This window comes from Rhipicephalus sanguineus, chromosome 2 (assembly GCF_013339695.2).
Source record: "Rhipicephalus sanguineus isolate Rsan-2018 chromosome 2, BIME_Rsan_1.4, whole genome shotgun sequence".
NCBI lineage: Eukaryota > Metazoa > Arthropoda > Arachnida > Ixodida > Ixodidae > Rhipicephalus > Rhipicephalus sanguineus.
This window is the reverse complement of record NC_051177.1, coordinates 7,645,441-7,671,407: the sequence shown is the minus strand read 5'-3', so window position 1 is coordinate 7,671,407 and position 25,967 is coordinate 7,645,441. Positions and strand designations below refer to the sequence as shown.

The window sequence follows — 25,967 nt, the reverse complement described above, 5'->3', positions numbered from 1 at the left end:
GAGAATATCATGCAAAAACTGCAAGCGGAAAGAGATGAATTGGGAGATGTCCCTGCAGCACCAGCCCATCTGGCGAGAAGCGGCATTCACATCCGTATCGGCGCCGACTCTTACTGGTCGTTAGTGTATGGTGACTTCAAGAAACTGCAGGGTACACTTGTTGCACTTAAGACCGAATTTGGGTGGTGCTTCAAGGACCATTCCCTGCAGTAGCTCAGTTGCCTGCTGTTCAACCAGGCCGTTCTTCATGCTGGAGTGTCAGATGACACAAAAAATTTGTCCAACGAGCTGAAATCATTTTGGGAGCTGGAGGGCATCGGCATTACTGACTCTTCTGCCCAAACGAACGAAAAAATTCAAGAAATCGTCAACACGATTTCGACATAGATCAAGAAAACAAACAAGCACTTTGAGGTGGCATTACCATGGAAACTTCACAACATTCATCTCGCTCACAACAAAGCTATTGCACAGAAGCGTTTGACAAGTCTCAGGAAGAGGCTACTGAAAGATGACGCGACACTTATCGAGTATGACGCGGCTATGCGTCAGTACCTGGAGCAAGGGTTCACCGAGCGACTTGCACCAGAAGAAATCAATAACGACGAAAGCAGAGTTTACTGCATCCCTCACCGCGCTGTCTTCAGACCTGATAGCCTTTCAACCAAGAGAAGGGTCGTATTTGATGCATCGTCTAGCGACACAGGGTGTATCTCCCTGAACCAGGACCAAACTTGAACCCAGACTTGCTGAAGGTGTTGCTTCACCTCAGAATTCGCCATATCGGACTAAGTGCAGACATTGAGAAGCCATTCCTGCAAATTTCAGTGACACCGGCACATCACGATTCTTGTGGTTTGAGCACTTTCCAACGAAACACGACCCAGATCATGTGATAGAAGTCTGGAGAATGACACGCGTACCCTTCGGTGTGACAAGCAGTCCGTTACTTCTCGCAGCCACAGTGCGCCACCATTTGTTGACTACTACGGGTGATTCACGCATCACTAAAACTATCAGTGAGAGCCTCTACGTGGATGACCTAATAACAGGAGCGGGGACGGAGGAGGACGCTGTAGACTTCTACCGAGGTGCCCGAGACGTCATGAATCGAGTAAGCATGACATTGCGCAAATGGAATTCAAATTCCAAGAAGCTGCAACAACTGGTGAACGATGAAGGAACCGGATGTGCTCAGAGCTACGTTGAGTGTCCGACATCAAGTGTCTCACGGGTCCTCGGACTTGCATGGGATAAGGACAGAGATCATCTAACGTTTCCCATGAAGGCGATCTTGGATTTCTTAGACCGAAGCAGTGACACTAAACGATTCATCCTTCAGGCATCAGCTCGTATATATTGTCACGGGTATGCAAAGGTGACTCAGGCACGGGCGCTGAAATGACACCTAATGGAAGAAGACGACAACGTTGTTGTTGTGGGTTTGAGTCTGAGGCTGCCGTGTTGTCCTACGATCCTGTCCGCTCTGTGCAGCATTAACTTGATCAGTATTACCTGAATAAATCATCCCCGTAACATCTTTTGGTGGAGGTTGCGGGTCTTCCAACAACCGGCTCTGGATCTCCGCAGCGGCCGCCACCTTAGCCCAGCCACGATGCCTGAAGACGGCGCGCAGTCCTCGCAGTCCGCGCCAGCTCCATCCCCTGTCATCCCTCCCCATCTTCTCGACCCTGGCACATTTTGCGGCACCGACAGCACTGACGTCGAAGAATGGCTCGTATTATACGAGCGCGTCAGCAAGCACTACAGGTGGGATCCGACGCTTATGCTGGCAAACATTATTTTCTACCTAAGGGGTACAGCACGTGCATGGTATGCGACGCATGAGGAAGACCTAACGAGCTGGGACGTGTGCAAGCAGAAGCTTCGCGACTTGTTCGGTCGGTCAGTTGCCCGTCAGATGGCTGCCAGGCATGAACTCGCGTCGCGAGTTCAATCGTCCACGGAGTCGTACGTCGCATACATCCAAGACGTGCTAGCCCTCTGCCGTAAGACTGACAAAGACATGATAGAGGTGGACAAGGTCAGCAATGTGGTGAAGGGCATCGCTGACGACGCCTTTAACATCCTAATGTGTAAGAACTGCACCACCGTCGACTCCATCATCTCTGAATGTCGGCGGTTCGAACAGGCTAAAAGCAGGCAGATTACCCACCGCTTCAACCGACTTCCGAACACCGCTGCGACTTCTTCGTGCGAAGATCCTGCGACGCCACGTCCACTCGCGGCTTCTACCAACATCGCACGGATTGTTCGCCAGGAGCTGGAAGCCATGGCCCCCGCTACCTATCAGTCCCCTGCGCAAGAGAACTTGGCAACAATCTCGCTCATTCAAGCCGTCGTGCGCCAAGAGTTTGCCAACATGGTCGTCCAAACCAACAGCCACACGCCTCAGCCTATCTACACTCCCGCCCATAACGCTGACCACCTCGGCGCTCCACTTGTTGCTGCTGCTGCTACTTCCGGTCCTCGGTTCACCCCACGCTACCGCAATCCATCTGAGTGGCGCACACCAGACGATAGACCGATCTGCTTTTCTTGCTCTCGTGTTGGCACATTTCCCGCCATTGCCGAAACAAGTGGTATTCTCGACCAAATTTTTCAAATGACCGCCGCCAGGATCGTAGACAGTATTCTCAGCCCACTTTTCCGGATGACCATCTTCAGGACCCTTCACCTCGCCTTTCATCTCCACGGCCTGGACCATCCTACGCAGACGTCGTCGCCCACAGAAATTGGTCGAGCCGCTCGCCGTCGCCTCCCCTCAGCGCCGTCACTCTCCGTCGCCGGCTTATTCTGGACACCCCCCGGGAAACTGACCAGTGCAGCTCCTGGAGGTGGCGCTGCATTGACGACTCGGACCGAAAACCCTCTACTGACCTCAAATTCAAGACGTAATTTACTTCGTGTGCTCATTGATGGCCTGGCCGTTACTGCTCTAATCGATACTGGTGCCCACTTATCCGTTATGAGTTCTACGCTTCGCTCCCGGCTAAAGAAAGTTCTTACACCTGCTATGTTCCCTACAGTGCGAGTGGCCAACGGAGGCCGAACATCAGTTCTGGGAATGTGCACTGCCCGCGTTACTGTTGCCGGTCACCACACTTCAGTGCTCTTCGCAGTTCTCGACTCTTGCCCGCAGGATGTCATTCTTGGCATTGATTTCCTGACCGCTCACTCTGCCCTCATCGATTGTTCTACCGGCATTTTACGGCTTGAGTTGCCCTTGTTCTCTGATGTCCCCTCTACAAGTCGCACGCGGCTACGGTCCGTGGAGTGTCTACGGCTACCGCCCCAGGCTGCTATGTACGTCCCTATGTCGCCGTTACCGTCAGTTACTGATGGAGACTATCTGGTAGCTCCCCTCATTGATCTGACCCTTACCCACAGCATCGCAATTCCACATACGATAGTAGTTGTTGCCTACAACAGGACGCTTCTTCCTGTTCTCAACTTCTCCACGTCAACCCAGGTTCTTCCTCAAGGGATCACCTTAGCCGACCTTTCAACTCTGGAGGAATGTACGATTTCATCTTTCACCCCTGACTCCAAGACCGTTGTTGTGGGTTTGAGTCTGAGGCTGCCCTGTTGTCCTACGATCCTGTCCGCTCTGTGCAGCATTAACTCGATCAGTATTACCTGAATAAATCATCCCCGTAACAATATGACCCGCTTGGTCTTATATCTCTCCAGTCACAGTGACAACCAAGCTGATGTTCCAAACACTGTGGGAACTGGGTATTGAGTGAGACGTACGGTCCTCTGCCTGAAGACGTCAAGACAGCTTAGACGCAGTGGCAGACGCAGCTACACTATTTAATGGACGTATGAGTGCCAAGACAATAGGTAGCTTGCCCAGCCATAGCTGGAAAGATGTGCACATTTTCACAGATGCGAGACCCGAAGCTTACGATGTAGTAGCGTATTTGCGCACGATGCAGTCAAGGAAGCAGCGTTGACTCTCGTTCTTTCAAGGTACCGAGTAGCACCTATTAAGAAATTGTCTCTTCCAAGACTGGAGCTGATGGGCATAGTGATCAGTGCACGATTGAAGGAATATTTGCGGCAATCATTGGGTCTCTCTATCGACAAATGGTACATGTGGACAGACTACTCTATCGCACTGCATTGTGTACGATGTAACTGAGTTTTGAAAATTCAGCAGCCAACGGATCCAGATCTCTGGAATCACTGTCCTGGGAACGACAATGCCGCCGACCTCCTGACGATGGAAGTCACCCCGAGAGCACTCAAGTCAAGCTCAGTGTGGTGGAACGGGCCTGTCTGGCTTTCACAGCCATCTACTTGCTGGCCATGTCATGAAAACACCGCTGACATGACCATCGCAAAGGAAGAAAGAAAACACTTCGAGTTCACAACGTGACAGTGAGGGAATCCATAGTACCCCTGCAGAAATACTCTCTCTACAGACATGGTTCAAGTTACCGCCTGGGTACTGCGATTTCTTCACAACTCCAGGCATCCCAACGAGAAACGCGAGGGACATCTTACGACAGAGGAAGTGCAAGAGGCATACACTTGTTTCATACTTCAAACACAATTGCAAGCCTTTCAAAAATTAACTCCAATGCCTTGACCGCTCTATACGCATGCCAAGTGATTTACGGATACGCGATCTCAGCGTGTTCTGCGATGACGAAGGCGTGTTAAGAGTGGGAGGAAGGCTTAATGCTGCCGAAATTTCCCACAATGTTAAGCATCCGATTGTCCTTCCGTCGAGGCATCCCATCACAGAAGTTGTCATCCACGCAGCTCACCACCGTCTCCTGCATGCTGGCACGCTAGAGACTCTTACCGAACCGAGGGAGAAGTACTGCGTTGTGCGAGGAAGGCAGATGGTAAAAAAAGGCGCTAAGGAAATGTGTGACGTCGAATTGTTTCAACAGCCGTGCTTCTACGGAGCCAGCCGCTCCTCTGCCTCGCGAATGGGTGACACAAGCGCCACCCTTCGATATAATAGGTGTAGACTTCGCCTGACCGCTGAACACAAAAGATCAAGAAAATAACAGAAAGTCTTACATGTCATTTTCACGTGTGCAGTTACGCGCGCAATACACCTTGAACTGGTGACTGATATGTGGACATCGAACTTCCTTGTGGTGTTCCGAGGATTCATCTCGAGAAGGGGAGTCTGTCGAGTCATCTTTTCTGACAACACTAGGACTTTCAAGCGTGCTTCTAAGGACTTGCAGAAACTGTGGGCCACAATACGAGGAGAAGACATCCAGAATTTCTTCTTAAACGACCAGATCCGCTGGAAGTTCACAATTGAGAAAGCGGCTTGGTGGGGCGGATTTTGGGAGAGAATGGTTCGTTTCGTGAAAACATCCATGAAGCAGCTACTACAATTTCGAGGAGCTCACGACAATGCTAATTGAAATAGAAGCTATCATCAACTCCCGACCTCTGACCTACGTCTACACAGACGCGAAGGAACCCGAACCTTTAACACCGTCTCATTTCCTGATAGGTCAGAAACTAACCACTCGTCCTGACAGCTGCTCCGCCGCTGAAGTGGTTGAGAAACCTGGTCAGCTCACGCGTCGCTGGCGCTACCGCCTTAGAATGGCCGATCAGTTTTGGCGTCGGTGGCAAAAGGAGTACCGGACAAGTCTCCGATCGGCACATTTCGCTGTGCCGAATTCGTCAAGTGCACTAAAGCAAGGAACCCTCGTCTTAGATCATGAACAACATCTGCCGAAGCAGCTCTGGAAAACTGGAGAAGTGGCCGAAGTTCTGGACGTGATGGCAAGATCCTAGCCTGCACGGTGCGTATGCCGAATGGAGCCACTTTGAGAAGACCAGTTCAACTCTTATACCCCATGGAATACATGTACGAATGACCACAGGCTCATTCCGGGGGAAGTATTAAGAAACTGCCAAGTTCAGCCTCTTTGCTTTCGCCAACTAGCAACCTTGTACTATCGCGAACTCGCACGGCAACGAGCATACCTATCGAAATAAATTTAGTTCTTTTGTTCATCCCAAACGTAGCAGTTGGTTCTTTTTTAACCTGCGATAAATTCCTCAACTACATGAGCGCCCTGCCTGCAATAAGAAATAGTTTTTTTTTCAGTGTAGTAACACTGGTTCCAAGAGCACAATTTCTCCACAAGATTGTGCTTTAGCTTAACTCACAATCGCCGTGTCGTTTTTAAATATGTCAAGCCGGATCGGAAAATCCGAATTGTGCTTCAGGGCAGAAGCAGCGGCCATGTTTGTATGTCATCTCTACGCGCATCTTTACAGCTGCAGCATGGCGTATCGGGAAAGGGTTGCAAAGGTGGCGTCGTGAGCGGTGCGTTGCATGGGTGCGTTGTGTGGGTTGCTTGCGTTTCCTGGATGGTTTAGCGCCCAAGTTTGTGCCGTTCTGGTTACGTGCGCATTCTGGTTACTGCGCTGCTTACGTGCGTTCGGTTACGAGCGCGCGGCCGTTCCAAGGATGCATTTTGTGACTGCGAGCGCTACGTTGTTCTCAGTTCAAACAGGCATTGGTTCAACAAACATGCGGTGAGACTACTGAGGCAATTGCCTCGGACCGCAAGGAAGAATACACGAACTTGGTCAGTGTTTTTTCATTGTTCCGGTTTGTGCTTTGTATAGACGGACTTCTTTTATTGCAATAGCGCTCTGTACTCCACCTCTCGAGATTTTGCACACATCAGGAAAGAACATGTCTTCAGCTGAACTCACTAGAAGTATTAGTCGCAGGTCGGCTCGGCTCTTTGGCGTTTCTACGCGTCTGCCTAGGGCACTCGGTCTTGGCGTTATTCTTGAGTTTTGGCAGCGCCCCTTTAGCGCTTTTGTGTAACGATCTTTGACATTCCAACCGCGTTTGGCGTTAGCGGCTATCAAACGTGCTTTTGCATATTGCTACGTTGTTTGGCGCAGCCAAGCCGTCTATCATTTTTTTTTCTTTCGCAATCTTCCCTCCCCATCGCTTGAATGTGTCGAGGCTTGTCAGCGTAATATAAGTGGCAGCATTCGTGCGCGAGTGAAGGGCGTGCGCTTTAATGGGGAAGTGTTTAATGTACTGAAATTTGGGCTTCCTCGCGGTCCCGGCAAAGTGAACGTAGCCATTCGTTTTAGTCTTTTGCAGCAACAGTGTTTTAGGTGGCCCTGATACACAGACGTGACAACGGATTAAAGCATGCAACTACTGCTTTCGAGAAAAGATCTCAGCTAGGCTGCAGCTTGCCTTTCAGTGGGGGAGAGGGAAGTGTAAAAAAAATTGCAACAAATCCCACGCACTGGCGGAATCGATGTTACGCGAAGCAGGCAATGGGAAGGTGGCCATGTCGCATTTTTACATTCAGTCAAACATTAATAGGCGGACGAGCACGTTGACACATGATGGCCACTGCGTAGGAGCATCAGTGACACGTAATATCTTGCGATCACTCAAGGACACTGTTCACTAAGACGAGTCACAGGGATGGCACTGTCATAGGGAAACACGGTCAGTCGCTGTTGTGCACGGGCTTTGGTTTGCAGCAGAAAAGTGCAGGCCTCAATGCAGGGTTGTTAAGCCTGCAACAATGTAAATGGTCGTGGAATTTGGCAGCACCGTTGCAGACTAGAAGCGGAAACATTTCCTGACGCGTCGTCTTTTCACTAATGTAAGAAATCTCAAACGGCGACAGCGGCGAGCGCCAGAACGCTACATAAGGACCACCGTACCACACGCATTGTCGGATTTCGGCGCTCTTCACCAGAGAAGGCAGCGAAGTCGAATGCCTCGGTTAAGTACATTTTTCCTCACTCGTCCCTCTTCCCACCAGCTCTTTAGATGCGCGCCGCATTTCACTGGGAGTCGCCTCCACTCTCACTTTTACGTGGAGCTGTTGTGTGCGTTGCACGAGGTCGGGCGTACACCTTGACGTAGCCAACAGTTGTGCAATCGGTATTGGTTCATTCAGAGAAATATGGCTCAAGAAATATCTCTAGTATTGCTGTTATGTAGCAGTGTTTTGCAACAAAGTACTGTCCTTATTCTAGGAATTCGTCAGTGGCTCCTTGAAATTTCCCTGCATTTTCGGCACGTCTGCAACCACTTCATGAGGCGGACCACTTTCACAAAGGCAGCACAAAGAGCTATGTCGCCAGCTCCGTCTGGAGAACACACTTTTAAATGCGAATGCATTTCTTAGTCGGGCTATGTCAGGCGTCCGGCGTTGTCCGCGCGCCTCTCCGCTCTAACTCCCTCTCCCATAGCAACAGCTGCGGGCGCGCGCGCTTATCCTCGCCCCTAGCAACCGGAGCAGGTGGTGCGGGCGGAGTAGGGGAGAGGGAGTGGAGAGGAGGAGCGCGCTCTAGCGTGTGAGGGCGCTCGCATCGCGGGAGCTCGGCGGAGCTCCCGCGTGTGTGGAGAGAGTGTAGGAGAGGGTAGGTTCAGTGCTTCGCCGCTCGTTCTCTCGCCGTTCGCTCTATCTCCTCCCTGCGCCACCGCCTCAATGCAGTGCGTTTGAAACGCGTTTGTAGCGTTTGTGCTGCCTTGGCACAGCCTGAAAACAGCGCGTTCTAAACGCGTTTGTGCTGCATTGAAGGCGGTGGCAACATCCCTGAGGTGATTACCAACGCACGTAGGAAGCGTTCGTTGAAAGAGGCGCCCAAAAGGGAGACAGTTGAGCGCGTTGATGTGTCCAGCTTTACGCCATTAAAATTACTACGCCTTGTACTCTCGGCGCAAGAAATGCATTCGCATTTCCTCACGATTCCCTTCGGGGAGGTGGGGGCATTTTTTTTAATGTGAGTTCCCTTACTCACTGACGCTAAACAAAACTCAAAATGTGATATGTTTCATGTAGTTCACGAGCTTTCAACGAAAGGCAATTCTGTGCGTCCTGATGTCGAAATGAAGTACACGGATACTTCAGTGTAATATTTTTGGTCAACCATCTGCAGTGAGAGTCCTATAGGCGATGCGCAAAGCGCCGACGACGCCATCAGCCGCCACGGCTCAGAAGCGTCGACGGGTTCGGGCGAACAGCGTTTCCGCGAGCGTGTACGCGAGTGCACGGATGGATGTGTTTTTCATCGTGATTTAACGAGTCTGTCGGGCTTCAGCGATGTCGGAAAATCACTGCTGCGCTTTCGGATGCTCAAACACATACAAAAACTCGTCTGGAACGCAATTTTACAAGTTTCCGGTGCTATTTCATGAGCGAGAGCGAGAGCGGCGGTGGATTGCGGCTGTCCGACGTAGAAGGTAAGCAATCGCGCTTTGTTTACGGCAGTGTTAGAACGAGTACCGTGTTTTTATTTCACCATTTATGCCGCTAAGTCTTCAGCGAGCACTACTACGTTTACACTTGGTCGCCTCGCCTGCATTGTAGACGCTACAATGTACATGAGGTTGTTATTACTGATAAGACGCGATGCCTAGGCTCTCTTGAAAAACGAATGGCGCGAAGCGCAATGCTACAGAATGTGGGGCAGCTGACGGATCCTTTACAAAAGCGCCGTGGAATCAAACGTGTGCTGCACGAAATCGGACTGCATTCTAGCTATTGATGGCACGCTACTGATGGCACTGGAATGCGATCATCGGTGCAGAATGTTCGCTGTGCGCTCGCCTCAACGCTCACTCGCTTTATCGTGCTGCTCTTTATCGCAAGTTTATCGTTATGCAAGTTTATCGTGCTAGTTTCAGAGTTTTACCAACGCTGACCCTTCGCGTGACTGCACCTGTGAAATCCATGCGCCAGTGCGACAGCGCTCCTTCAAAATTTCTACATATGTAAACACATGGCACATAAACGAAGCTACTGTGTCGATAAAAAACGTTGGTTCACGCGTGAACGTATGCAGGCATTAGTGATCGGGGCGTTATAAAGAAAGTTGTGCACTTACGATGAGCTCCACTTCGTAGGGAAGCTTGTTAACGCTTTTCTGTGGCAAACACTTGGCGCGTATGGTGACAATAGGGAGATTTCGAATAGGGGCCCCAATCGTTTTGGGGCCCCGAAGAAATAGCGTAGAGGCCACTGCGCATGGGCGAGACCCAAACTGCGTTTGGGTTTTGCGTTGGGGACGCTAATTCTCGAATTTAGCGGGAGCCCCAAAGCCTGCCCCTAAAGCTTTGCGTCAAGCCAACATGACGGTCCCCATTGAAGCGACGGCTTTTGGCCAAGACTAGAGTTTCCAAAGCGCCGCAGACACGATTCGAAAACTCTTAGCTCCTGCTTGACTTAAAGCGAGCACACGCAAACGGCTTTGGGGCCCCTATTCAAAAACTTCCTAGTGTCATCCCACACAGCTGTGACTACTACCGGGTCCTTTGCGCACACTATCGGCGCAAAAGTAATTTGGGACGTGCACAAGCGGCAATTCGCACGCGCGCACTTCCGCCAAGCTTGCAGTGAAAGAAAGCGTCTGCTACGCGACCCGCTTGCGGTTCCAACGGCCGCCGCTACGCGGCTTTCAGTGGCGCCCCTATAGGCGCTGCGCATCGCGGATACAAGAAGCGACACGGCCCAGTGTCATTGGATGTGTAAGGCCCTTGGTGATGCTCTTCTGAAGATTTAAGCATGCCTGACCATGGATGAACGAAAGCCCGAAGAAAACAAAAGCCAGGTTTATGTAAGTATACACTTGCTTATAGCAGCGAATGAGTGAGCGCTTTTGTATCCAAGTCTTACAAATCTATGAGGTTGCACGTGTTTTATATAAATGGTGAACGTTGTGTACGTACTGCAGAGTGTATTTAAAGAGGATATCACTTGCAACAAGGGTTCGCAAGCACTGTGAAAGAGTAATAAGCGTAGATTTAGTTGTGTCACTAACACCCTAACCAACTGCCACAAATGATAATGCTGCCTCTAAGCTCCAGGTTTGTTTGTCGACACATTTCATTTCACCATTAAAAGGAATGTTATGCCGAGGCATTATCTCGTTACGTCCTGTTGCCAGGGATGGAGAGGGAAGCACTGCCATTTATGCTAATAGTTTAACTCTTTCCAGGTTCTAAGCTTGTCAAGTATGACTGGTACATCACTTTATATGGAAAGATTAAGACACTCTTTTAAATGCGAAGCATTTCTTAGCGAACTTCTGCGACTTTGAGCGTATCAATCAATCTATCTATCTATCTATCTATCTATCTATCTATCTATCTATCTATCTATCTATCTATCTATCTATCTATCTATCTATCTATCTATCTATCTATCTATCTATATCTAGCCGCCTACGACTTTGTGCTCTCCTGGCCGTTTCGTTAATCGGATGTATTATGTATACCAAAATTGGTGTGTCATAACATGGCCTTATTACGAACATAAATGATATCATGAAAATCATGACACGCATGTCATGAACAGCATGATTTACATTCCACGGCCTTGGGCTCTTGCGGCCGTTCCGTTAATTTCATATACACCAAAATTGCTTAAGAGTATACGTTGTTGGGCTAGTTGGTTCATAATCTTCAAAATTGGCTAGCGCGAAAATCGACAAGGACTAAGAAGGAACACTGATGTACAGGTTGCGAGTAGCGCCTGTCCTGTACATCAGTGTTCCTTCTTAGTCCTTGTCGATTTTCGCGCTAGCCAATTTTGAAGAACACCAAAATTGGTACGGCGTGACAAGAATTCATGACGAACCTAATGACAGGTCCTAACATGCAAATCATGAGGCGTATGTCATGTGCAGCATGATTTACATGACATGGTCTCTGGGCGCTAGCGGCCATTTAAACGAAGGAATATATACGAAAACTGGTCTGACGAGACATTTCTGTATGACGAACATAATTGACACGTGGTAACATGAAAATCATGACATGCATGCCATGTTCGACATGATTTACATGCCACGCTCATGGCGCACTCGCGGTCGTTTCGCTAGGTTGATATACACCAAAATTGGTATTGTGCGATGTGACTGTATGAAGAACATGAATAACAGGTGGTAGCATGAAAGCCATGACATCCATGACATGTATATCATGATTTACATGCCACGCTCATGGTGCATTCGCGGCCGTTTCGCTTGCATGATATACACCAAAATTGGTATTGCGCGACACGACCGTATGACGAACGTAAGTGATAGGTGGTAACATGAAAATCATGACATGCAAGTCATGTACCACCTGATTCACATGCCACGCTCACGGTGCGCTAGCAGCAGTTTCAGTAGATTGATATACACCAAAAGTGGTATTGCGCAAAGTGACTGCATGAAGAACATGAATAACAGTTGGTAAGATAAAAGCCATGACATGCATGTCATGTATGTCATGATTTACATGCCACGCTCATGATGCATTCGCGGCCGCTTCGCTAGCTTGATGTACACCAAAATTGGTATAGCGCGCAGCCAGTGTATGACGAACGTAAATGAACGTGGTAACATGAAAATCATGACATGCATGACATGTAGGACATGATTTACATGCCATGCTCATGGCGCACTCGTGGCCGTTTCGCTTGCTTGATATACACCAAAATTGGTATTGCGCGACGCGACTGCATGACGAACGTAAATGAGAGGTGGTAACATGGAAATCATGATATGGAGGTCATGTACGACATGATTTGCAAGCCACGCTCATGGTGCATTCGCGGCCGTTTCGCTAGCTTGATATACACCAAAACTGGTATTGCGCGATGTGACTGTATGATGAACATTAGTGACAGGTGGTAACATGAAAAACCATGATATGCATGTCATGTATGGCATGATTTACATGCTATACTCATGGTGCACTCGCGGCCATTTCGCTCGTTTGATATACATCAAAATTGGTATTCCGCGATGTGACTGTATGACGAACATAAATGAGAGGTCTTAACATGCGAATCATGTTATGCATGTCATGTACGGTATGATTTACATGCCACTGTCATGGTGCGCTTCCGGCCGTTTTGTTCACTGGATATATACCAAAATTGGTATGGCATGACACGAGTGCGTGATGAACATAAACGACAGGTCATGCATTGTATATACCAGAATATGCGTTTCATTGGCGTGGTGTATACTAGATTGTGCATGCATGCGTGCATGGCAAACATGCGATATATGGTGGACTAGATGCCATGGCATGAATGATTTCATTTGGCTCACAGACAAACAAGGCGATGTATGCAGCGCTTTGCTGGCTGCTTGGCATTGCTACGATTCTCACAGTGCGTGGGATCTGCCGAATTTTTTATGGTGACATTCCCACACCACCTCATGGAACTCGTGGGCCCTCTGCAAGACAACTTGGTGGAGGAAACAGTAAGTTGAAATGACCAATCTCTCAAGGTTATCTGAAGACAAAAGATGGTTGGGCAAATAGCAGCAGGGTGCAGTGTCTTGGCTAAGAGGCCAACATTTTCGATGGGGATTCGCCTTGCAAAGGCAAGTTCTTGGCTTAAACTTTGGCATTCTTAGCTTAGGCACTCCCGTTCAGCCTATAGCCTGTTGCAAGGCTTACGGCGACTGAAATACTTTATGAAATGCTACACATGAAGGCAGAGGGTCTCCATTAAAACTGCAATAGAATGAGAGACTGGAGGAGTTGGTTAGTATGCAAAGGTTATATGGTTAGTATACAAAGGAGTTAGCATGCAAATGCACGAAATAGATTATAACCTTCAGTTCTACAGGCGGAAGCAGAAATCCAGAAACAATACAAGCGATGTAAAATCGGAGCATAAAGGAAAGAAAGCACAATTCGTGAACAGCTTTCACTGAACTTTTGATATGCTAGCTATTTCTTGTATGGCTTTTTGTGAAATAATTGTGCAAAATACTTTTTGTGAAATTTTAAAAGTGAATTTTAAAAATGTGTAATTAGAAATGGGCCATTAAATCCTATGGCAGGGTTAATAATAACGATTGCCCAATAGGTTTCGGCGTATTACCTAATGTACTTAATTATCAATAGTGTTCATACCTATACAGCTGATGTTTGATTTCTTGCAGCTGTGCATCGAGGTGGAACTGCGGTTTGGAGTTAAAATAGCAGAACTTGAAAACAAGCTGACTGCTGTGGCACAAATGGACTGCTGTGGAGAAGTTGTCGACTGTGGAAACAAACCGACTGCTGTAGAGAACAGGAGTGCAATGCTTCCTTTTGTGCAAAATGTTGTGCTGTTAGTCCACAGAGTATCAAAAAAGGACTGCGCTATGCCCGCCTGAATCGTCTCTTGGTGATTGTAAGCAACAAAAATGTCATTTTGGTGCAGTGCTTTTCTCGCTGCTTTCTGTGTTCGTCAGGAACAGCAGTGAAGTGAAAAAGTGAGACATGTGACTTTAAGATGTTGCTTTGCTCCGTGCGTTAAAAAGTATTAAACCCATTAGCAGCTCATTTTGCGTTTCAGACATTATTGACTTCTATAATCACTGGCAGTGCATTTCTTTGGTCTGTTTTAGTCGCGTGTTTATACGCTTCACAATATCCTATTTAGTTTATTATTTTGCAAGTACCGTTTCATTTATTTGTGTATTTTATTGGGCGATTCTGTTTCACAAAGACGTAAGGTGCATTATTTCTCTTCCTTGATCAGCGCTAGCATATCAGTACATAGCCTGTGCAGGAATTGATATAGTATTGCAAGTGCAATTATCTAGCATCATATCTGGGCTTTTTATGTCGCTCTCCATAGTTGTATACTATGACAGCTCATGAGAGGTCTCAGCGCGGTAATGTTTTACACAGCACTTATTGAACGAAACGTATTTAATAAAGAATTTCGTGGCTGACAGTACTCAAGTCTTCAAGCTCTTAATCACCTTGAAGTTCTCAATCACCTTCAAACAGGGTGTCGGAAGGAAATGTTTTTCGTTTAGGTTTCAGTTTCGTTCCACCGCAAAAAGTTCCGTTCCGTTTGTGTTCCGGAACGAAAAAAATATGTTCCGGAACGGTTCGTAATGGCTTTTTTTGTACGCAAAAAATTGAAGTTAAGGTAATCATAAAAAACATTTGGCTTGTGATGTAGTTACTTGCCTCCTTCTTAAGAAGGTGGGACAGGGGTAAAACACGTTCTTCAGAGGAGCGGAAGTAACTGTACCAGGAATTCCTACCAACTAGCACAAACCGGTATACTCTTCAAAGTTATAGTATTTATTTTCTCAAAAGTCAATTACGATTTTTTAGCGGGCTCAACTTTGTGTAAAGGAAGTGAGCACGATCTCAGAAGCAGCACGTCATTCAGTGTACTGCCTGATGTGCGAGACCGCTGTTCTGATAAAAAAAATCGCCAGGCCTGCGCCGAATACGCAGCACCGTCACAGCGGAAGCTGGAAGAGCGGCCTTCTCTAGAGCCTTTTGTAGACTCTGTTGGTGCAACTAATACAAGTACTTCAAAATTTGATAGCGCGAAATCGACCAGGACTACGAAGAAACACAGAAGCACAGGACAGACGCCTGTCCTGTGCTTCTGTGTTCCTTAGTGCTGGTCAATTTCGCGCAATCCAATTTTGACGATTATGAACCAACAAGCCCAGGAACGTATTCTATTAATAGAAGTGCATATGCAAGGTACCCACTATGCCATAAATCACTGTAATTTTTCTGAAGTAGCGAAGCAGCCACTATGCCGTTTTTCATCATTCCGTCGGAGAATCATGGTCCCCGCTACATATTTGTAAGCAATTATATGCACTTTTTGCTGTGGCTGATGAAGATGAAGAATTTTGGCTGAGGCCTTTGTAAAGGGTTGGGGAGCATTCAACGACCGACTCGTTGCGCAATTCGCATTGTGTGACGCCAGGTTGTTATTTCACTCTTCTGCTACGCTGTATAACATATGTTAACACCATTTCTTGACCGACATGGCGCCTGTATAGAGTATTTTTGCGAATGAGTTACAGGCACCAGAGTGCCACTGTGGTGGAATACTCGACTGCCACGCAGAGCGCACGTTAAAATCGCATCCAATGCTACGAATTTGTTTCTCATTTCATTTTAAATGCGGAGAATTTCTTTGCGAACCCAAGGCAGTTTGAGCGTTTCTATCTATCTAGACGCCTACGTCTGGCTGCTCTCGATCGTGATCGCCTGCTTAGCTTGGTGTAGACCAAAATTGGCATGGGAGGGTAAGAGGGTTTGGTGAATATGACTGTATGGTCATGACATGAATAACGTGTAAATCTTGTCGCGTACGTCGTCAAACCCTTTCCTCCAGACACATGAGGCCCGCACACGACGGGTCACGGTAAGCGAGTTTGCGCCACAGCTGATTGATAGTTCATATCTTCCCAGGAACAGCGAGAACAGAAATTGGTCATTTAAATGCGAGAGCGTAAATAAAAACCGACATCGGCGGCGTTGGCCCGACGAATCCAAAGAATAAAAGTAAGGATCCCAGCAGGAATCGAGCCTAAGCATACTGCGTGATAGTCAGGTATTCTACCACAGAGCCACGCCACTGCTCGGAACTGCTTCGGAAAGAACCCTATGCAGGCGTAATGTCGGTGCAACGTCAATTGTGGTTGTGGTGCTGGCTATCTTATTTTATAACAAAGCAACAAACACTGCAGGTGTACTCCTACAGTCTTAGAACAAAGGGAGTGCCCCGACGCCCTTTGCGAGAGTTTTGGCTTGTCCCGCTGGGCACTCTTTTGTCCGGGGTGAAACAACTCCCTCTAGAAAGAGAGTGATCCAACGCCTCTTAATAATAATATCTGGGGTTTAACGTCCCAAATCCAACGCCTCTTCATGGAGTACTATACTCCGTAAGCGGTAGAGTGAAAGCACTCCTCCTGGGGAGTAAAGCTATCACGTTAAAATAGCTTTGAAACAAAATTAATCGAGCACAAAAAATTGCACATTCATACACGCAAATATCCCCGCAACCAAAACATGTAGAGCGAAAACAGAACCTTCCCGCTCTCTTAGGGAGTGATGTGAATGCAGGTGTGATGTTAGTGAGCGTTTCGCTACTCTGTTAGCCAAATACTCGCTGGTATCCACGCCTGCAGGCAGGAAATCCGTTCACATTACGGCCGCTGCTGGTCAATTCAATATGCGACTCCCAGAGAAAGTAACAAAATAGCCTTGACGTGGCTTTTGCAGGATTTTAGTTCACATTTTTACTGGCTAGGTACGGCCTCCAGCGCTACGCGTGGCATTATGTCAATAGGCGCCCCTAAAGCGGCTGCGGAAAAAAAGCGAAATTTTTCCACTTGAACAGCGTCGCACGGAATAATTTCTGTAATACTTTTTCTCTAGGGATAATAGAAATGGACATCAATGTAAATACGCACAAGTGACAACACATACAATTCACACACGACACAGGAATCGAACTCATGACCACAAGCTCCGAAAGTAGACGCTCTAACCACTATGCCACAGAGCCACCGCATGCTTCGTTGACTTTTCACAGCCTTGTATATATTTAAAAAAGTGGTTTGCAACGAGAGCTTGTTATTTCCTTTCTTGCATCATCAGCGTGTGTTTGCGCGTGCATTAGGTTAGTAAATAGTTAGCGCGGCGCCATGAACTCATGAAGGCAACCGTTAGCACCTTCAGCTCCGACTTCCGTTCGTCGTTTGTCGTGCCGCAAGAGAAATGATAAACGTGTGTTTTTTTGCGTGTTCACCATACATCGTGGATGTCTCCCTCGCCCAAAAATTTACTGATACCAGCGTGACAAGTACCTTTAGGTAATGAAACTCAGGCATGTGTATTCTACGAGCGTGTGCTGCTGAGCAGTTTTGGTTATTTTTGCCGTGAGCTGCAAGTGTGTGCAGTGCGTTCCCAGCTGTTCGAAGACCATTAGCTGTCGCATATTTTTGTTACATACGTCGATGTCAGAGTTCCAAGCGCATTTTATCGTGCACCTATACAAGCACGTACATTTACTACGCGTGTAGGTACTGTTGCGAGCTGCACGCAGGGTCAGCGGCACCTCTGAGCAGTTAGATGAATATCTGCGCAATGAGCACTTACGCGCGCTGAGGCAACACATCCAGTGTTTCTGAATTAGTCATAGTCAGTATTTAATTGATTTTATACTCGAAGACTAGCTGCCCTTTTACTAAGTAACCTCTACTCTTCCGTATCACGCCGCCGTTAAAATGGATGTCCAAGGCGTCCACCAAGGTTAAGCACGATGTCCACTAATTCGCCAGTGACATGTCTCCCTTAAAATAGAAAAGATAATAGACAGTTATAGTTTAGCGTTAGCCTGATAGCGGGGGTTAGGGAATAGCGTTGCTGTGCCGGTAATGTTTGTTGCGGACAGCGCGTTTTAGTTTAGCGGGATAGCGTTTACGTGCCCAAGCTGTGGCGGTGGCGTCACCTAGCGCAGGGTGAACGCATGAAAAAACAGTGAAAACAAATAAAACCGAGAATTCTAGCCTGTATCCCTGCACGCCGCAATATTACGAGTTTTTTGGAACTGTAAACGTAATTAAATACGAACCATGCACCAAGAGCGAAAATTTTTATGTCGCGGATTTGTTTACACGGATCTTCTAGTTAGGCATAGGAACGTTCGAAATGGGAAGCGATCTCAAAAACTACGCTAAGTTATCCGTAATACTCTGTCGTTGAAGCTACGTGAAGGCAAGCGAAGCCATTTTACACAGTTGTTTGCTACGAAAGAAGTGGGTCCGTCCGCATCAGTGCTAAATTCAGTTCGAAGCGGGCGTCCAAAACCGCCGCCATGTTTTACGTACACTGCGATGACTGGGCAAACACGGTAACGCTAAATCTGAAAAATGGCGTGCGTACAGTAAACGCTACGGGTCGTTTAGCGTGCTGCGCATGGGCATTTCGTTCCCGCTGTTCCGCTAAGCCCGCTATTCTGCTAAGCCCGTTATTCTGGTAACCCCGCTAAACTATAACTGTCTGCTGTTGCACTTCTGTACTGCGAACGCCGGCGTTTAGTTCGCACTACTCCTGAAGAGATTGTGCAGTACCTAATAAAAAATTGCATTATTGTTTGCCTCAGTAAAACAGCTGTTCTTCAGAAAATAAAGATTCATTTTAATTGGTGGGATATTTTTGTCACGGCAGGACACAACTTTTTTCGTGATTCAGGATTACACATAGCCCAAACATGAGTGCAGCAGATAAATAAAAAGTAAAAAAAGTGGGTGCGATATGCGCTCCTACTGCCTCGTGTACCTGAGTTGATGTCCAAATCTATTATACAAATTATGCGAGCATTGATGAATGATCAACCCATCCATCTTCGATCACTGTTGATCTGTTTCCGTTTACTGCCTGTCGCTTATCTGCACGATGTACTGCAAGAATCATCGGTTCAACCCATCTGGTAGAACACAAGCATTATCTGTAGTATAGAGCGGTTCTCAATGGGGGTCAGCGAAGCCATTTCTGGTGGTCCGCGAAACGCATTTTCGAACAAAAAACAAAACAAGCCTTTTTTGAATGAACAATATGTCCAATGACAGCGGCCTCTTCCGATTTTTTTTGTATGTTTTACCGCATAACGGTTTCGTTGCAGTGGAGCTGACTTATGCTTTCTTTTCTCCATGAGATGGCTGTAAGCCTTTTACTGCAATTTTCTGCATGTGCTTTTCCAGGCTTGCATATTTGACGAGAAGGCGTAGCAAAAAACAGCTGAAATGTGGCGACAGACCGCACAACGTATTGGCAAGCTGTTCGGATCGAATTGGCGTGACAAGTAGAAGAGTAAGACGCTGTTGATGTCTATGTTATCATCAGTGTGCTTCGGCAAGATGTACATATGACTGTAAATATTTCTCTACAATATACCTTCAAGTTTTTATTACCTCCAACCTGCCTCCTGCTTCATCGACGTCGATCATCTCTTTGACGGGACTTCAACCCACATAAAGGAGAAAACGAACGAGGAAAAACATAACTGATGTGATTCACAGTAATGCGTATTAAAACCAGCAAAAGAGTTTTTCGACACGTCTTTTACAGTTCGCCTTAAATTGGGCCATGAAGTCCGAAAACATTGCAGTAAGCAAAAACAAAAACTTCGGAGGACGTAATTCCAATTACGACCTCCGAAGAAGGCTGGACCGCCAGCCGAAGCTGAGGATAAAATAAAACTTCGTTTTCTTTCCTATATTGTAGTACGATTTTTTTCACTATGTTATGTATAGTAGGTATATATATATATATATATATATATTATATATATATATATATATTTGCGATAAAGAAAGTCTCACGTATGCCATTTTTTCCAAGCTGCAAAGAAAGCCCGCGAAATACAAAAGAACCACGTGACTAGCGCGCTCGCGCGCCGTGAGGATGCTGCCCTCAGCCGTGGTTTGAGCGAACGAAATCAGCTGCGGCCGCGACTCGGCGTCTCCGTTGCAGCGGTAGGCCGATAAGTTAAAGGTGGTTCTTGGCCCGCGCTCGCTACAACTTGCACCGTCACGCGCGCAGCTGGCTGGCAACGGGCCAAGAAACCACTGCCCACTTATAAGCCTACCGCTGCAACGGAGCCGGCGAGTCCCGGCCGCAGGTGATTTCGTTCGTTCAAACCTCGGCCGAGGGCAGCATTCTCGCGGCGCGCGTGCGCGCTAGTCACGTGGTTCTTTTGTATTTCGCGGGCTTTCTTTACAGCTTGGAAAAAATGGTATACGTGAGACTTTCTTTATCGCAAATAATGCAGTTGGGATTTTTGAGGACGCTCTCGAACTTTGCAAGCAGGATATATATATATATATATATATATATATATATATATATATATATATATATATATATATATTGTAACGCAGAGAAACAAGAGACAAACACAACGCCTGTTCAATAGGCCGGTTGTTATATTCTGCCTCGTCTTTCTCTTCTTCGCACAAGCCGATCGCGCGCTAGTGCTCTGTGCCGTTCTTCATCATTACACTCGGCCACGCTGCAAGTATGGCATCCTGTCAACATTGTCTAGTCTGTAGCCGTCCTGGGCACTTCACCGGCATCTGCAGCACTAATGTCTGGTGGTCTGCATTGGCTGCACCTCAGTGGTCGGTCTTTCCAACGCTGCAGCCTGTCAGGACGTTCTTTCAAAGAAAACTCAGGAGGGCGGAATTGGCTGTGCCGTAGTGGTCGCTGCATGCTCAGCTGACAATTTTGTTGCAGCAGTTTGGGGCGCTGGTCTCCATCCCCGTTTGCGCGCTGGGCAGGCAAATACTTGCACAGCGAAGAATGCGTACAAGCTTGGACAAGCTGTGGAGCGTGGTCGTGGTTCGGCGTAGCGGCGTCTGCGTTGCTGTTTCTGCAATCGTTCGTTCTGCGGTAACAAGGACAAAAGATGGTCTCTGGTGTCTCCGATCCGCGTCCGTACACGTGAACGCCCCCGTACCTTCGTTCCACGCCGGAATTCTTGAAGTTTTTCGAAGGCATCTCACTACTTTGTTCGAGCTGGTCGCCGTCCGACCGGTCAGTGGCGGATCCCACTACGGCGAGAGCCACTTCGTCCTGATCCGCGCAGCGCTCAGGTGGTGTACCAGGTGTCAGAGTAGAGCACTTGCCGTCGTCAGCAGACTCGCACGTGGGGCTGCCGGAATGGTCGATACTGGCTCCGTCGGCCTGGAGCGCAAGGCTTCCGGAATGGCCGATGCCGGCTACGTCTGCTCGGGTCGCATCGATAGTCTCCGTATTGGCTTTCTTGAGCGAAGCGTTCGCACCCTCGGCCAGTGAATGCCGTGAAGCCAGCAGATGTTTGTCCGCCTGGTCACAGAAGGTGCTTTTGGTGTCAGCAGACACTTCGGGTTGTGGTCTGTCGACTTGGGAGCATTGGGATGATGCGGTACTTGGAGTCAAGCGGCTGAGGTTGACTCCAGAAGAATCTACGGTGAGGCGAACTTCGCCAGAGAAGAGGTAGTCAGCCCCTAGGACCATATCAGCGGGCAGGTCCTCGAAGACGGGAACGCCGGCAAGGAAGTTGCTCCCGGCTTCGGTTTGGAGGTGCAGGTCTAGCGCCCCGACAGGAAATGCGCAACCACCGAGGCCGCGCAGGGGTGCCTCATGCCATGGTTCGAGGTTCGCTGGGGCATGGCGTCGGTGCAGCGCCGTGCGTGGAGCGCCAGTTTGCACAAGAGCCGTAAGCTCGCCGATTCCGAGCACGTGGACCAGCACGGTTAGAAGTGGCCGCGTTTGGTGGTGTGTGTGGCTTGATATCGTGGAGCTGGTGGTGTAACGTCGATCCGGCCGAAAACAGCAATGAGCCTGCCACTCCATTCGGTCCAGGAACGTTGCTTGACACCTTCGTACTTGTGCCATGCCTCGGCACCACCGCGAAGGCGGTCTATAGCCACCAGCCATTTCTGGTTGTCGTGCCAGGCATGGCGAGAGCCGAAAGAATTGATGGCCTCAATCCACAGGGCAGCGTCGTCCTGGAAGCCTCGGAACTCCGGCACTGCCCAAACAGCCGATAATGAAGCGGTAGATGCGAACACGGAGTTGGTCGACGCCAGGACGTCGAGCTGCTTAGACAGTTGCGTGAAGGCATGCCAGACCTCCGCGACTCTGTCGGGTGAGGCGCCCGATGAGCAGGAAATCACGTCCGTGGAGTATGCAGCGCTCGCAGTACTCACGCCGGCGAGATCCACGGCCAAGGGAGCGTGGACGGCGTCTCTTGGCGGCTCAGATATTGGTAGACTCTTTGCTACTCGATCCACACCTTTGGAAGCGTGAGCTGCGTTCTCAGAAAAGATCCCGGGCGCCGTGAGGTCGTGAACCGGTAGCGCGGCGTCTGTAAACTGAAGTAAAGCCGCCGAGGAGGCCTGGACGCCGTACCTAGATGGTGCTATCAGCGCCGGCAGGTTGACAGGTACCGAGGAGGCATGGACGCCGTCCCGGAACAGCGCTTGGTGCTGCGGCAGGTAGGCCGGTTCCATGGCCGAGGAAGCGCGGACGGCTTTCCTTGGATGGCGGCTCTGGAACACCGATGACGCACTAGCACAGGCGGTGTGGGCCTTAAGGCTTCGTTTTCGACGACTGCGCCATTGTAATGCAGAGAAACAAGAGACATAGACACAACGCCTTTGTTTGTTTGTTTGTTTGTTTGTTTGTTTGCCCTGAGGAGGCTGGCACAAACGCCTGTTCAATAGGCCGGTTGTTCTATTCTGCCTCGTCTTTCTCTCCTTCGCACAAGCCGATCGCGCGCTAGTGCTCTGTGCCGTTCTTCATCATATATATATATATATATATATTGTAATGAACTGACGCGTGAGTCGCAACGACACGGAACAAAAAGGCGTTTATTACAAGAAGGGCACTGCTTATATAGCTAAGGCGGTGATAGGTATCAGCACACTTGGTGATAACAGCAAACAGGCACAACGCTGGCGCATGCTCTCTCGTTGCCCACTGACGTCACTTCGTGTGATTTCACAATATCACATCCCTTCCCCCTTAGTCATCGATGCCATAGCGTCGCACTGGCCGGCGTTGACGAGTGGAACGCCTGAGAGGCGGCGGCGTCTCAGGCCCGGCAGGTCCCAGGGCGGGGCTTGGTGTAGCCGGGAGAGCAAAAGAGGGGGACGTTTCATGGCTTAAGTCTCCGGGCTCACAGTGCCATGCTCGGCGCACGTGGTCCCGGTGGCGTCGGTGCACAGTACCGTCTGCAGTCCGCAGCTCGTACATGACGTGGCCCAAACGTCGCAACACACGACCAGGATACCACTCGGGGCCGGGCCGGAAGTTTCTCGCGTACACAGCATCACCCGGCAGGAACCCACGTTGTGGAGGCGGCAGCGGGCATCTTGCGTGACTCTCGTCCCGTTGAAGGATCGAGAGGGCGGTCCTGAAGTTCCGACCCAGCATGACTTCTGCAGGTAATTTGCCGGTTTCTGAGTGTGGCGTAGAGTGCTGTTTGAACAACAAACGTGAAACCTTGCACAGTACGGTGCCCTGTGTCTGTTTCCGTAATGCACATTTCAGTTCTCGTACCATCCGCTCCGCCCTTCCGTTACTTGACGGGTGGTACGGCGCGGTATACATATAGCGAATACCATTTCGTTTAAGGAAATCTTGAGTTTCCCTGCTGGCAAAAGCGGTGCCATTATCAGACACGACCAGGTCGGGTAATCCATACGCTGCGAACATCTTGCGAAACTTTTCAATGACCGTAGCTGAATGAAGAGACGGCATGACTTCGACTTCAGCCCAGTTCGAGAGGGCGTCTACCGCCACCAGAAAATGCACGCCTTGGATCGGTCCTGCGAAATCCACGTGAATTCTACTCCACGGTCGTTCTGGCTTAGTCCAGAAATAGGTTGGTGTCTTTGGTTCACTCGGTCTGTTTACCTGGCACGGCCTGCAGCCTCTGACTAGCTCTTCTATCCTTCTATTCATATTAGGCCACCACACGTACGACCTAGCAATTGCCTTCATGGCCGTCACTCCCGGATGGTTAGCGTGCATAAGACTTAACACTTCTTTCTGCAATGTCTCAGGAATTACTACGCGGCTTCCCCAGAGCACGCAGTCGCGATGCACAGACAACTCGTTTTGTCTCACCTCATACGCAGAATATTTCGGGGCTACTCGCTCGCGTGGCCAGCCCCAAAGATCCATTGCTTCACTTGGGACAGTTGGGGATCCCTGCTGGTGTACGCTGCCACTTCTCGTGCACTCACTGGGGGGTACTCCACAGCTTCCAGTAGGAGTATGTCACCCGGTACTTCGGTCTCTTGTCGGGTTAGGGGAGCCGGCAACCTACTCAGGCAATCTGCGTTTCCATGGTCCTTGGTTTTCCTGTAATCGAGCACGTATTCGTAGGCTGATAGCATTAGAGTCCACCGTAACATGCGAGGCGAAAGAACAACCGGAATTTGCTTTTTCCGCTGAAAGATTCTTAGCAAGGGCTTGTGATCCGTGAGAATAATAAAATTCCGCCCACAAAGGTACTGGTGGAAATGTCGCACCCCAAAAACCACGGCAAGAGCTTCACGGTCGATCTGAGCATAATTACGCTCGGCCTTAGATAATGTTCTAGACGCATACGCCACAGGCTGCTCATTTCCTTCGTTATCGCGGTGAGCCAAAACTGCCCCCACTCCCACAGATGACGCGTCGCATGACAATACTAACGGGGCATCAGGTTTAAAATGCACCAGTAACGAGTTAGATGTCAGCAACTTCTTCAGGCTCTCAAACGCTTCCATGTGCTCGGAACCCCACTTCCATGGCACGTTGTTATCCAACAAACGATACAATTTTTCAGCTACTTCTGTTCTGCCCTTCAAAAAACGATTGTAGAAATTGATCATACCCAAGAAAGCTTGCAGTTCCTTTTTGTTCTTCGGGGCAGGAGCCTGGTGGATGGCCTCGACCTTGGCCTTCGAAGGGTAGATGCCCTTAGCGTCAATCCGATGCCCCAGAAACTCGAGGCTTTCCTTAAAAAATTCGCACTTCCCAGCTTGCACTCTAAGCCCGGTTTTGGACAATCGGCTGAGGACCTCGGCAAGCATCCGTTCATGTTCCTCGATAGACTCGCTGGCAATCAGGATGTCATCCTGGTATACCGCTACTTGCGGCATTCCGGCCAGCACCATGTACATGGTTCTTTGGAAAACCCCAGGAGCAATGGACACGCCGAACGGCAGCCGACAAACCTTGTACAGCCCCTGCACGGTATTAATGGTGAGCAACTCCGCCGTTTCTTCATCCACCAATAGTTGCTGATAGGCCTGAGTCAAGTCGAGTTTGGAAAAAACACGCCCCCTTCCTAATCTGGCAAACAATTCTTTCCTTGTTGGTAACGGGTATACATTCCTTTTTACGGCCTGGTTCACCGTGCTTCTGTAATCCCCGCATATTCGTAGGGAGCCGTCCTTCTTTCGCACCACGACGATTGGCGTTGCCCAGTCTGAATATTGGGTGCGTTTTAGAATTCCCAGTTCCTCCAAGCGATTTAACTCAGCAACGACTTCATTCTTCATGGCAAACGGAATGCTGCAGCATTTCAGGAACCTGGCTTGGGCGGCCTCCTTTAGTTCGATGTGGATGCGTGGCAGATTAGCGCCTGGAA

General features: G+C 48.9%; 2 protein-coding genes across 2 annotated transcripts in view; both read right to left on the bottom strand.

Annotated features, from left to right (window-relative positions):
* Positions 1–25,967, bottom strand: part of LOC119381037 (Bardet-Biedl syndrome 7 protein homolog) — a 793,778-nt gene that overhangs the window by 247,447 nt on the left and 520,364 nt on the right. The window lies entirely within an intron of this gene.
* On the bottom strand, positions 23,182–25,562 carry LOC125757078 (uncharacterized protein K02A2.6-like). Its single transcript, XM_049412188.1, has 2 exons — positions 25,209–25,562; positions 23,182–24,691 (listed from the first exon to the last, which is right to left on the bottom strand). The coding sequence occupies exon 2, from the start codon at positions 24,509–24,511 to the stop codon at positions 23,348–23,350; it is 1,164 nt and encodes a 387-aa protein (XP_049268145.1). The 5' UTR covers positions 24,512–24,691; positions 25,209–25,562; the 3' UTR covers positions 23,182–23,347.